The sequence below is a fragment of the Myiozetetes cayanensis genome, unplaced genomic scaffold (genome assembly GCF_022539395.1).
Source record: "Myiozetetes cayanensis isolate MyiCay16 unplaced genomic scaffold, myiCay2020 scf10, whole genome shotgun sequence".
Lineage (NCBI taxonomy): Eukaryota > Metazoa > Chordata > Aves > Passeriformes > Tyrannidae > Myiozetetes > Myiozetetes cayanensis.
The window spans coordinates 30,955,166-30,968,895 of NW_026086605.1; the positions used below are offsets into that span (position 1 = coordinate 30,955,166).

Genomic DNA, 13,730 nt, shown 5'->3' on the forward strand with positions numbered 1-13,730 from the left:
ACCAAAAACTGTAACTTAAAACAACACCATCAGTTGCACCATAATCATAGCCCCTGTAGTGTCAGCATCTCCCAACTTGTGCTGCCCCAGAGCTCAAGTATAGCCTAAATCCTGTGTTAAATCTGGGCCTCAACCAGTGTTGCTGAACTGAAGCTATTTTTCTTCTCTCTCTGACTACAGAGGAAAAAAGCTGTTCTTCATTCTGATACCCTTCCTTGGTTGTGAGGAAGATGAAATAATTTGTATATAGCTACAACTCACATAAGACTGAGATGCAAGTGACAGAAGAAACTCCCAAAAGAACTAAATTTTCATCTGGACTTGAAATTTTACTCAACTTGTAGTTTATTCAGCTGTGTACAGATGCCTGTTTTAGAGCCGTTAAATATTTTATTAAAGTTGTTCTATATTAAGTATCAAGAAAAATAATCTCTTTATGCTCTTTAGTTTACAAGAGCTTAATGCAAAATGTTACTGGTTTTTTATTTCCTTAAATTGGTACCATATGTACTTACCATTTCCTGTAATGGTAAGGTTGTGAGTCCTGAAATTGTCCTCGGTACTCTCCAGCCCCAAAGTGGTATATGCCAGCAAACTGTACTTTGCTCCACTAAATGTGAAAGAAAAGGCACGTTTAAGACATTTCTGCTTCATGTTGCTCAGGCAGTAATTAATGAGAGTCTAGACAGGCCTGCGATATCATATTTGGGTACAAGGGAACTCCGAGGTGCAAGGCAGCACCTCTCAGTGACCACAGATTGCCACCCCCCAACCTTTTTCCACCCAACTCTTGTGTCTCTGGTTTTATTTGTAAATAAACATTGCCCCACAATCTGTTTATCTCCTTGATATATCCTTATCTTCTGCCTCTGTGCTGTGTGTACCTCCAGTTCCCTCCCACCCTGCAACTTCCAGGCCAGTGCCAAGAGGCCCCATCAGGTGGCTCCTTCCATTGTCTCCTCTCTGGAACTTGCTGGCCAGCAGAATTCCCGTGTGGCCAGTGCCTCTGAGCTGGGCTTGTGCTTCCTGGGGAGCCAGCAGCTGCCAAACCCAGGCATAAAGGCTGTGCTATCCAAGCCCTCTGCACTCTGAGGATGCTCAAAGCACCTCCCCTCCTCTAGCCAGACATCAAGTAACTTTTAATAGTTTTTCAGCTCTTATTGCTAGGCCTAAAGCAATTAGATTAGGTAATAGGTTCAAAAAATCTTACAGTTAATAGAACAACTGATGACATAAACTTTATCTGAAAATACAGGTTAAAAATTAAAAGGCATTACACTGCTTCTCTGTGTTGCTCTGCTCCTTTACTTTGCTTGTGAAGACTACACTTTTTATAAAAGAGCTGTCGATAAGTGTATTTTTAATAGCATCTAATAGATGGATTCTTCCCAGGCAGAAATCTGTGCAAAAATCCTACAGTCAGTTTTGTAGCATAAAGGTTTTTTTTCCCTTATTGTGCTTACAGGTTTCAGAATGTTTTATCTTTGTTTTGTGTTTTGCCTGGCGGGGAGGGAAAGAAATAAAAAAAAATCACTCTTACAATTCAGCACAGTGCATGTGGAACAGAATTCTTGGAATAAACTGGCATAAATCTGGTACGTTTAACCTTTTCCCTAAAATACTCATCAGACCAAGTAACAGATTTACAGTCCAGCAATGCAGTATGAATTTCACCTGGCTAATGACAGTTTGAACAAAGTTCACAGGAAAACAAACCCCTCAAAAAATCACTAACTACTCTCCCTAACAGGATCTAGCACAAGATACTTAAAATATCTTCAGTAGAGCATAAGGAAGGCTAGTGGTGTACAAGGTGAGAAGTCACTACTGAACCAAATCACTGAAAAATAGTTTTCTATCATAATATTCTATCATAATATTTTTCAAATCTTGTTTTTCCTAATAGCACAGTGGGAACATACAGTTTTAAAATCTTTGCCTCTGTTGATGAAGAAGGCAGATGTCTGCCTACCCCTAAACCTAATGAAAGAGGAGGAGGAAAAGGAGCAAGTTTGTTAGCAGGGAGGTCTGATACACATCTGTCTCAAGGGAATGAAGAGAAAATTAAATGCATTATAACATTCTGGGTGAAAAACCACTGCTTTGAAGCATTTCAAGAGGGCAATCTGAACAAAAACTCATCAGCATTTGTATATGTTCCCTGCTTGACTGTTCCCTAACAAAAGATTCTCCACTGATTATGTTTGGCCGTGCAGTTGAGCAATGCATTACCATTCTGTCTCAACTGTACCAAAAAGTTCAGTTTCTTCTCACAGATAAAACTGCTATGCTGATTTTAAAGTTGTTCTTTTTTTCTAAAGCATGACTAATTACAACAACAACCTTGCCAAAATAAATAGCTACTTCACTTTTAAAATATGCTTCACAGTAACAGTTTCATTCTAAAATACAAGTCATTCCTTTCAGGCAGCTGCAATATAATTTAGAAAAGTTTTATCTACAAGTATTTTTCAGATTTAACTGGCTAATCAGGATTGTTGACCACGTTTTTCCTCTGCGTTTCACAGAATTAGCTAACTGCCTTAAATGGCAGTTTCTTTGTGTAAGAAAAAGTAATCTGCCTGCTGCATCTCATTCAGTACTTTGCATATCTATAGTATTTTTCCATGTAATAACTTCATTTGAAAAAAAAAAAGTCAGCTCATCTCCACAACATGCCTAGGCACTGAATTTGCCACAGAGACACTGGTGTGGGAAGGTGTAACTATATCACCCTTTCTATAAATGCATGCTAATAATGTATTTCCAATTCCAGAATCTGTTCCTGAATATTAAACCCAATGTTAGAAATCCCAGTCTTAGTTCACTCACATAGGTCAAGTGGAAGGCTTGGGAGTCAAATTAAAAAGGAAATCAAGTATGCTCACTTTTCAATCAGATCTTGAATAACAGAAAGTGAAATCAAATATAACCTTCGGGTATTAATGAGAACTCAGCCATAAAAGTGAGGCCACTAGATTGGACTATGTACTTCCTGCAAAATATCACCAGGGATTTGCCAATTCAAACATAGCACAATTCATCAAACCCAACAACAAGGGCCTGTGATGCCAGTTCTGCAAGTGAATAAACATGCACTTCAGGGGGACTCTCCAATAATTTGTCCAAAGAGCGACATGGTTACTCTGGAATACAATAGTATAACTGCACTGAAGATTTTTCTTTGATGACAAATGTAAAAAGAAAAAAACAATATTTAAAATGCAACAGAAAAATTAAGTAAGCAAAAGACTGTCTAGAAATTAAAAGAGAGATAATTAAGAGATAATATAACTCAAGTTAACCAACCTAAGCAACGATTCAAAGCATTTGTCACTAAGCTTTTGCAAGAAGTTACAAGTTGGACTCTTTCCTCACTAACCAGAGAGATTTCTAAGCCAAGGAGTTTGACAAAGAGGGATCACAGAGTTTTTGGAAAATGGAGAATTTCACTCATGTGTGCTCTGAAACGAAAAAGGTTTGTACAAATGAAATCTACAGAGAAAAGGTGTTCACATAATATGGAAAGTTCACCTTTTTGTTGCAGTTTAATTTCCCCTGCTGGACTGGTAAAACTCTCTGGGAATACTTGAAAGATCTCTTGTAATCTTGCAATCTCTTCCCCTTTATAAGGGCTACATACCAAGGTCTTACTAATATAAATCCTAAGGGGAGCCTATAAAAAAACTGACAGCTTATTTTCTGCCTATAATAACCCATTTCTTTCCAAGAAACTTTTTTAATCACCCAGCAAAGCCATCATTAAACACTTCATTGTTCATTTAACTCTGTTAAGAAAGTAATAGTCACTGTGACACGATTATCTACAGCAGAAACAACAAACTTCCAAGATGGAGGAAAGGAAAATTCAATTGAGAAACCAAAAGCAAAACCCAAGGGAGGAGGCAGCTGTTTAAATTGTCTGCTGGTGCCTCTTCCTTAGAAGACAGGCAATCTATATTCAAGCAAATAAACCAGTGGTTATATCTGATTCAAACTGTGTCTAATGATAGCGTGTCATGGCCCAGCTGAAGCTGGTGGAAAGAACAGCCACCTGACATGATGCAGATTGAAAAATACCTTGTCATTAGGTGGAACCCACTGGAAAGTTAGTGATAAAATTCCCTTTGCTCTGGTGGATAAGATCTCTTGGATGTCTATTTTTGAGTCAAACAGTAATATCAGTATACAGTAGTATCAGTTTGACAAAGACAGAATATGCTTGAATGTTTCCTTTTAAAAATCACAGGAAATAGATGTATAAAGCTAGACTAAGGCTACACTCAACACCTGGCAAGTATTAAGCATTGATTCTTTACTGCTCAGCTGCCAAAAAAGTAATTCCTTGAAAAAATTGCTTTCTAAAAAAAAAAGAAAACACACAAAAAAAAAGAACCAAAGAACCACCAGTATTATTAGCATTTGCAAATTAGGTATTTGGCCTTCTTAAATCTCAGTGAAATTAAAGTAGCTGGAAAATATTAAAAGGCAGTTAATTTCATTAGAAAATGTGAGCAAGACTAAAGATCATTCTTAAAAGGAAACAGGTAAATTATTGAGAACAGCATTTATATCTATGAACACTGAAAACGAGTAAGTCATTCTAAAACTTTCTGTGCAAAAGGCAATTAAGAAATCTCCTGTTAAGCAGTTTGTAACTGTACAGTGCCTTCGGCAGTCCAGAGTTTTACTGACAAGCCGGAAGGGGAGTTAGCGGAGAGGGTACAAGAGTGGTTTCTCCTTCCTACATACACACCTTTTATCTCACACAGCTTGTAACTTTTAGACATGTCTACCTGTCAACTATGAGCAAAACTGGCCAGGTGCAAAAATAGTATGGGGGAGGGAGTAAATGGGAAAGATAGATGGACAGAGGCACACAGACAGACTGACTGTACAAGCTTGACTTCTTTTAGAGATCAAACCGAAAATATTATAGAGTTTGCAAAGAACAGTGGATTTCCCAGCTGCAGAGCAGAAAGATAAAGCCTACTCGTGTGTTTCAAGATCAGAACCAGGCCCCAAGGCTCAGCGACATGGTTGGAATTCACACCTACTTTCTCATTTCCTATTTAAGATGTAAATTTTTTTTCACTCCGGCAAGTACACAAAGAATCAGTTTCTTGGCACTTTTCCAAAAATTTACAATATATTCAGCTTATTTCTATTTTAAAAGGTATAAAACCAGAATATCAATATATATATATATATGGCTTACTGGATGACTGGGTCAGCGGGCAAAAGGGATTCAGTGCTGTCTTCTTCCAGAGTAGCTTTGAGTTTCCTCCCCGTAGCTTTGCTGAGGGACGTTTTAAGCTTCTTTGCTAGTTTCTTAGGAGTGTTTGTTATATATAAAGACTCCTCTGTACAGCAACTATACACTTCAACCTTCACCTGGAAATCTGGTCTTGCTTCATCGCTGAAGGGGGGGAGGAGAAAATTTCAGAACGTTTGTTAATAAACTGTGCATGCAGCCAAGGAATGCTGCTGCAACTTCATGTATTAAATAACGTATTTCCAATCAAGGGCAGGAATGCCATGAGATTCAGGCACAGACATACATTAATATGGAATTAAGGACTAGAGTACACAGCAGTAACTTAGTGCTGAAGTCATGAGATGAATGTTATAATTGAACCATAAACAATTACAAACAGGAAATTCAACGTTTAGGTTAAAAACTGAAAAAAATCGCCCATGTTATGGAAATACACAGGCAAGACATTCAAACACACTTAAATCTGCCCTCTACTGTTACACAAAAATCACATGATTGAAAACCTATCCATATCTATGGTCCTAAATCATACTGAACTGTTTTAAAGATATCTTAGTTGCACCCCACGCCCTTCACATTACTGAAAAAAAATCCTATCTCACTTAGATGTAATAAAATCTGTTGTTCATAACTCAACTACACACTGCTGCATCCTCCTGTCCACAGCCTTTCTCTGTTTTCAGTTCTACTGATTCTCTTGTTCTCAAGCTTAGTCATCAAACCAGAAGGCCAGGCTCATCTTTCAGGTACAAATCATGTCATTACACAGATGCCCATAACAAAATCATCCCAAAAGCTTTTATAACAAGTCTTTCTTTATCCTGGGGGATACAAGGCAAGTCAGAGTGCCTTTTCTGCTTTTGTGGCAGTGTTTCACAGAAACTTATAATGATCAAGTCTCATATCTTTGAAGAAGCAGATTTAAATCTTTGTCCCCACTCTTAACTGGAACAGATGTTTAAGAGAGTTTAAAATCTGATTTAAACTCAGAATCTTGATTGAAAGTTTGAGGTAGTTCTGGCTTTCCAGTCAGTCTTCCTCAGGAGATTGAATCTAAATTGTTGATATAAAAAAAATCAAGGGGGGGGAGGGGAGTTAAGCACATGCTCAGATAGGTGTCACAGAACATGAGGTGTTACATGAGGAATGAGATTGTAGCCTGCTGTACAGAATGACACTTAAAACACTGGGTGCAATGTTGATGCCTATACTTTCATAACGCTTTCAGGTTTTAGAATTAATTTAACTCGTCCCTTGAGATATCAGTTTATCTCTTTATATGAAGAAAAAGGCTTCAGCATGGCAAAAATGAAAATAAGCAGAAGAAACGAAAAGATCAAGTGGCACATCTAGAACAAGCATCATCTTGTACACAAAACCCAGCCTTCCAGAGGTGGGGATCCACCACCCACTAAAACAAACAGAACCTCTACTGATTCCTTGGCCCACAGCAAATCCACGTGGGCCTCAGCCAATCTTATTCACAGGCACACACACTTTCTAAAGAAAACTGCAATATTTGTACTTCATTCAAAAGAAGTAAATTATACTCACAATATGGTCACATTTTCAAAACAGATATCTGTTATTGCTTTATCCACAATAGTCACCTCGGTATCAAAAACCTCAGCTCCCATTCTGAACAAACAAAAAACTGCATAGCGCTGCGATTCTGGAGAGAGCCAAGGAAAGGTTTTATTAGCCATATTGCACATCCCAATGCTGAACACTTCCTGTAAACAAAAGTATACTAAATGGTAATCCACACCTCTAAGGAATTGCCCTCAAATTTTTCTCACCATAAATTAAATTTTCATCTTAGGATTTTATGATAATTGACCTATCAGTGCTGCTGTATAGGTACAACAACATTCACAGAGGGGAAAAAATGGCTGCTTCTATGAGTAAAGAAAAAAATGGTTGAGTAATCAGGTGTAGTTTTTGCTAGCTACTTCAAAAACATTAGTAAAAATGCAATTTTGTTTAATTAAACTGATTGTATGGAAAAAAATAAAAATAACCTAACATTTGATCCAAAGTCTGTATCATTTTCTGAATGTACTATATAGGATTAGACTATTTTGCCATGCTTTGCCCCTCTGACCCTATTGAAAATCAAAGTGAAATCAATGCCAGGTGACAGCTGGAACAGATTTAGTGTTAATCTCCATGACACAGCAAAATGCATGTACTTGAAGACTACCCAATAATACACTCAACACCAACAGACAACTTTCATTTAAATTTCTCACTGGAAACAGGCTGCAATATACTCTCTCAAGTGTAGACAGAACATAGAATAATGTGTTTAATCAGAAATTTCTCAGTTAACCATTTAATAACATTTTTTCTGTTGCTTCCTCTGGAATTTTTCCTCAGTTCGACTCTGAAGAGACTCAGGTTTAAACACAAAGAAGCACAGGACTTTGAACTAACTCAGCTTGCTACAACCAACAAGTTATGAGCATTTACACAACAAAGAGCAAAATATGGACCTAATGAAAGGTCAGAGAAGGGGTTGATATGAGCATGGACTTCCCTATCCAGTTTAAATTTACAGGCATAAGCAATTGCTTGTCAGAGTAATTAATAATGATCTTACATACTTTCTTTATTGCTGAAGTGATCAGAGCCTTTCCACATTAATGGTATCCGAATATCTAAAGGGGAAAAAAAAAAGAGGTGGGGAAATTAAGTTATAGTCAATACCATAGATCTGTGATCAAAACAAGTTACAAAAAGTTTCTAGTTTTTTTCTTCTGATATTCTGGTGGTAACAGGACCTTCCACCAAAGAACAGCATAAGTATTCTAAGTTTATTATTAATTTCAAAAGAAAATTCATCAATTTGAAGTGTCATTTTTGTTTAGAAATTATGCTAGAATAAAGACTATTTTAAATCTCATTTGAAAGTACCTGAAATAACATTTCAGAGTGGCTGTGTAACATAGTTCTGAGAGGTATTCTCTGAGGCCATTATTATGCATACATGCAAACCGAAACTCTGCTTGCCTTGTGCTGGAAACCACTCATCCCACTGCAAGAGGAAAACCTTCCCGTTTTAATGAAAAGACTGGGATATTTATCCTGTAAACACTTAAGTCTTGTTTTGCTAACCACAGAGAAAATGCCACTTGTAATCACATTCTCAGTTAGAATTGTCTTAGTTGGCATAAAAAGAGTTTAGAAACCTCTTTTTTTTTTTTTAAACTCAAAAATATCCTTCTACTTCAGAACCATTATTTTAAATCATGCCTGTCATTTTAATATTAGGAAAGTATTTTCTTCAGTAAATTTCCCAATTTATCTACTCAATCCAGCACAGCACTGAGTGACATTTCCCTCCAGTTCTGAGGACTCAGGTTTAGACAACATCCCTTATTAGTCCCCTGTTAAAACACAAATGTGGGGGCTTCATAAATCCAAAGTTGGTTTCTGAAGTACAACGGTGCTGTTTAGAAGTATATGCAATATATTAAGTGACACATGATGGCAGCAGTGAACAGCACAAGCTCAACCGTCCTTTGATAAAACCCTTAAATTTATAGGAAAAAATAAAGGAGCATTGCTGACTCCAGTGCTGACCTTCATATGAGGCTGATGGAAAAATCCACATGCAGTATGCTAAGATGCAAAACTGTGGTGGCATTTTGGCAACACATTGTCGTGTATTCCTACAGGGGATTACCCACAGAACTTCCTGTTGATTTAAGTGAAACCGCAGAGAGTCACTCTGTCCCACAAGTTAAATGAAAGATTCAAATTTAAGTTATTTTTGATTATATTATGAGACATCTTATTATAAGTGCTATTTCAATTCTGAAACTCTGACATTCAGCTGTTTCTAAGCGTTCCTGAAAACTAATGAATTTTCCAGTGACCTGCCAGCAGGCAGCTTTAGACTGCCAACTTCCTAAAAATCAGTACGTCACCATGTTCTGAAACTGCCTTTCACTTCTGAAGACGCATTTGCATAGTAAGCATTTCTAATTATTTTTTTTTATGAAGAGAATTAGTTTCACTAAAACCATTACAGAAGCCCCTCTCAAACTTTTAAAATACATATATTTATGTCTGTGTTGACAAAGCAGAGAATGTTGCATTCCTAAAAGACTAAGGTCTTAAATTTACATAAACACATGAAAACAGTTACAAATAAAAGCTTTTTTTCCTCTTTAATCACAGCAAACTCTGAATAACAATTTCAATGCACTCAATAGGCCTTGTTAGCAATTAGAGTACTAGATTAAAGATTACTTCTGTATGCCACTTTCAATATCTTGCTAGCTGAAAAATTTACACCTTAGTCAGAAAATCATCAGGACACAGATAGTCAATTGCTTGGACAAGTTTAACACAATACTTGTAAATCAGCCTTCAATTCATTCCTGGATTGAAAGAACTGTCATTTATTAAAAACAGAGATCAATTTTCACACACCTTAATTTCAGTTACCATTAGCTGTAAATCCATGCGGATGCAAATTGGATACATTCAAGTACCACATTTAATCAAATTTAAAGCCAATGATTCCTTTATGAAATTGCTGTAAATTACGATCATGCTTTTTGATCAACATTTAATATATTGTCTTCTGACAAAAAAAAACAAAAACGATTGATACGGTAACATAAATTACGTCATTTGTTCACACGTGTGGGGGATAAGTAAAAATGATAGAAGTGTGAAAATCTGGGTTAAAGAATACACTCCCCACACAGTAGCCAACATACTTTCTGTAGGAGCACTTTCTTCAGTAGTCCTGCATAGCTCTTCTGGAATTTTTTGGTCACATGACCTCCCTTTTTTGGTAATAGTCTAAGCTTCAGGCATGTACTAACCATATGAGATGCTACTGGATTTATAAGTGGGTTGATTACTTGATGGTGGAAATTAAGGGTTTAATAACAGGTGATTTATACAAAAAACTAATTTCTCATACTAAAAATAGAGTCCTTACAAAAAAATCTGATTTTCTAAAGATAGCAGAAGCATATTATATGACCCTAAAGTCTTCACTGCAGATAACTCTCCAGATCCAAAGGAAGGTGCAACCACAGCACAGACAGTCAAACAGATGCTTTCACCCAACTACCATAAGGAGGAAAGACAGATACACATTCTGCAAACAGCTGTGCTGGCAGAAAACATTATTGAACCATGTGCTCATCACTCTTCTACTAGAAGTTACCTTGCTTAAAGATATGTCAAAATACTCAGAATTAACTGAAACAATTTCAGTAATGAGCCCTTTTACACTATTTTATTCTTAATGAAGCAGGTCAGGGAGCACAAACAGATCTGTTAGCAAAGCTGGCAGCGCAGACACAGGAATGCTGAACGTGGTAACATCCACTATTGGCACAGGCAAACAAAATAATGAATCCACAGCATGAAGTTTGAGAATAGGCAAGAAAACAGTGTGCCAGCCCACTAGAAATTGCTGATAAATATTCTTGTCACCAGCCTGAATTGAAGTTATACCAGTATACCTTTGCCGTAGTCATGTAACCTGCATTAGCTGAGTAACATTTGCATACAAGTTATAATTCTGTCCTCAATTTGTTGGCATACCCTGTACTGTCACTTCAAAGTCTGTTGTTGTGGGGAGAAAGAAATCTTCAGCACATTCACACTTATTTAGCTTTCAAATACATTCAGTGTTTAGTAGCAAACAGAAAAAAAAGTATTTCCCTCTGTGGAAGGCCCCGTAAGTAAAGTGGAAATACAAGGTAGGATCTTCAAAAGCCTGTGTGACTTCGGCACAAGTCCTCTTGAAGCACTAGGGGATTTATACCTCTGAAGCACATACACACTTGAAAAACCCCATCTTGTTTGTATTACAAGCCACTGTCCAGCCAATTAGCTCCTGTAATTAAGTGACTACCCAGCCACTTACCTGATATGGCAACCTTTGCTCTGCATGCCACCCTGTCTTTTGTCCCATTTTCTGAAGACCTGCCAGAAAAGAAGAAAAGAAAAACAAGATTTGAGATCTGTGCATTTAGACATCTAAAACTCAACCCTTTAAACACTAAAAAGTGTCATAGCTCATTTCAAGTGCTTTTTTTTAAAGTTAATTTTGGTATCTCTGGTTTAAGACATGAGTCATTAGTTTCTTAAGGATAATCTGGAATGAAGGTATGCCATCAATTTTCTTAATTCCCTAGAAGATTTTACTCCAAAGCTTATGTAACCTGTGTATTAAAAGACAAGTAGATTCATCTTCCTTGTCTTTTCCAGCTCCAACAGGACCAAATATGTTATCAGTTTTTCCCTTCTGTACACATCAGCGGAGATGCAACTTAATTCATCAGTTCTGTTATTGTTTAGAGAATTGCCTCCTCCTCTATTTATAGAGACTAATTATAAAATGTTGCATTTTAATTTCACACACAGGTAGTTTGCTAAATAGACAGAGTGAGACCTCAAAGTCAACCTTAAATTGAATTTAAAAAATCTGTAGATAACGACTAACAAGAGTGCTCTCCTTACCTCTGCCACTGCTCCTGACACCTAATCAGATAAGAAGAGGTGAAAATTTCTAGCTGCTACCAGTATCATGACTTCCAGAGGCAGTTAGAATATCTTTGCAACTCACAGATTACAGACCCACACAACAAGAACCAGGAGCAACATCCACTTGAAAACCCTTGAGTGAGAAAACTCAGCCACAATTAAGCTTTAACCAAATTCCAGTCTTGAGCAAATACCCAAAGAAAGAACTGCAGATGGACCATCAACTATCAAAGATACCATTTAAATGATAGAGAAATTACACTATAGCATGCACCTCTTCTAATGACCTCCACTGAAAATTCCAGGGACTCCTGAAGACAGAACTCTAAGCAGCGCATGACAGTCACAAATCAAGCAAACAATGCAGCTGTTCACATATATCTCCAAATATCTCAGCCCTCTTCCAGATATGTGCCATCACCACTCTGTGGTCACTGGCACCAAACCCCAGGAGTTGAGTAAATGAGCATATATCCATACTTGATATTATTCCATTACTAAAAACTTAAATAGTGAACCACTATAAAGATCTTCGTCTTGGTAGGCAATTAAATTAATAACCTGAGAGCAGTAGTGTCTCTGCACCACGATTCTCAACACTGCACCCAAAATATATTCCACTGGGCAAAAGAATTATAACATTAATCAAATAAAACACGCATACTTTAGCTCCTTCAAGAGTTATAATGTGAGAATATTTTCAAGTAATTTTTCTTCCTGGTCAGTGTTGTTTTTATCACGTCGCTGTAGTTAGCACCAGTGGCCAGCAGAGGGTACCAATTAACCACGATGGTTCCCTCATTAAAGGGCCCTTAGTAACAACAAAAGGAAAAGTAGAAATACGTCTATTCTGATTTGGATAGCTTTGTTTTGTTCCTTCAGACTTGGATAGGTACCTTTTTGTATGCTAAAGGTAATCAAGAAAATATGACTATTGTATTACTTGATACTGAATTGCAGTTTAATGTCAATAATCTACTCAGAAAAATATTACTTGTATTTAATTTTCTAAACTAAAAAGAAGACAATGGAATGGTCTTATAAAGTAATGTTTTAAGGGAGCTGTAATTTATGTTTATATGGGGGAAAAAAGAAGGAAAGGTTTAAATGAAGGGTTTAAATCCCCTTTTCCAAACAGGCTGCTAAAAACTCAAGTAAATAAATGCCTGCCTTCACATTTGAGCTGTTACTCACTGCTCTGCAGTCCTGCATGGGTCTGGCTCTCCTTTCTGGCTCTGTAGCTGTGCCCTGTACGCCCGTATCCGAGCATTGCAGACCATCAGGCTTTTGACGGCGCGCAGGAGCTGGTCCTTCTGCGTGCTCACCGCCAGCAGTTTACAGATGCCCTCGCGCATCCGCATCTCAAAGTCAATCTTCTCTTGGATGTCACGATCCTAGAGGTGCAAAAATAACAAAGACTTAAACAAAACAACAACTGACAATATCCTGAATTTTTAACAGGCTCTTCTTATTTCACAGTTGGGATGGAAAAGTCTAGGTTTTAATTATGAGCAGCTATTGCAATGATTAGTGAATGTAAGAACGATAGTTCTCTCTTCAGGGACAAAACAGTAAAACAAGGGATGCAACAGAGTCACTATATCCATTATACTTGAAAATTCCAAACCAGATAGTCAGATAAACTCACTGCACCATCTTAAAGTTACTCGTATCATTCACAGAAAAATCACATATGGTCTTTGAGAAGCCTAACTGAACCAAACTTATAAATTTACACCCCATTTTTTAAAGTGATCCCTATTAAATAAACTTTAAACTGAGAAAAATGTCTGAAATCTTTTAAATCAGAAATCCAATCTCTTTCCCTCTTTGGCCATCTGAAAAAGAGTGAAGAAAATACGAGGGTTTTTCACTTCTGGTTGATATAAAATTCAGGCAAGAGAAGAAGCAAAAATAAAGGAGACTATCCCAA

General features: G+C 37.1%; 1 protein-coding gene across 7 annotated transcripts in view; it reads right to left on the reverse strand.

The window, feature by feature from the left end:
* RTKN2 (rhotekin 2) overlaps nt 1-13,730 on the reverse strand; it is a 139,081-nt gene that overhangs the window by 17,210 nt on the left and 108,141 nt on the right. For 6 of the 7 annotated variants that reach the window (XM_050340769.1, XM_050340764.1, XM_050340772.1 and 3 more), the window contains 6 exons: nt 12,992-13,191; nt 11,178-11,236; nt 7,885-7,938; nt 6,833-6,950; nt 5,219-5,419; nt 516-610 (listed from right to left, as the gene is read on the reverse strand). In XM_050340769.1, coding sequence (XP_050196726.1) covers nt 516-610; nt 5,219-5,419; nt 6,833-6,950; nt 7,885-7,938; nt 11,178-11,236; nt 12,992-13,158 — 694 coding nt within the window. In that variant the 5' untranslated portion in view covers nt 13,159-13,191. Of the gene's footprint in view, nt 1-515; nt 611-5,218; nt 5,420-6,832; nt 7,012-7,884; nt 7,939-11,177; nt 11,237-12,991; nt 13,192-13,730 lie in introns of those variants that run through there. The other variant, XM_050340773.1, reaches the window with a different exon arrangement.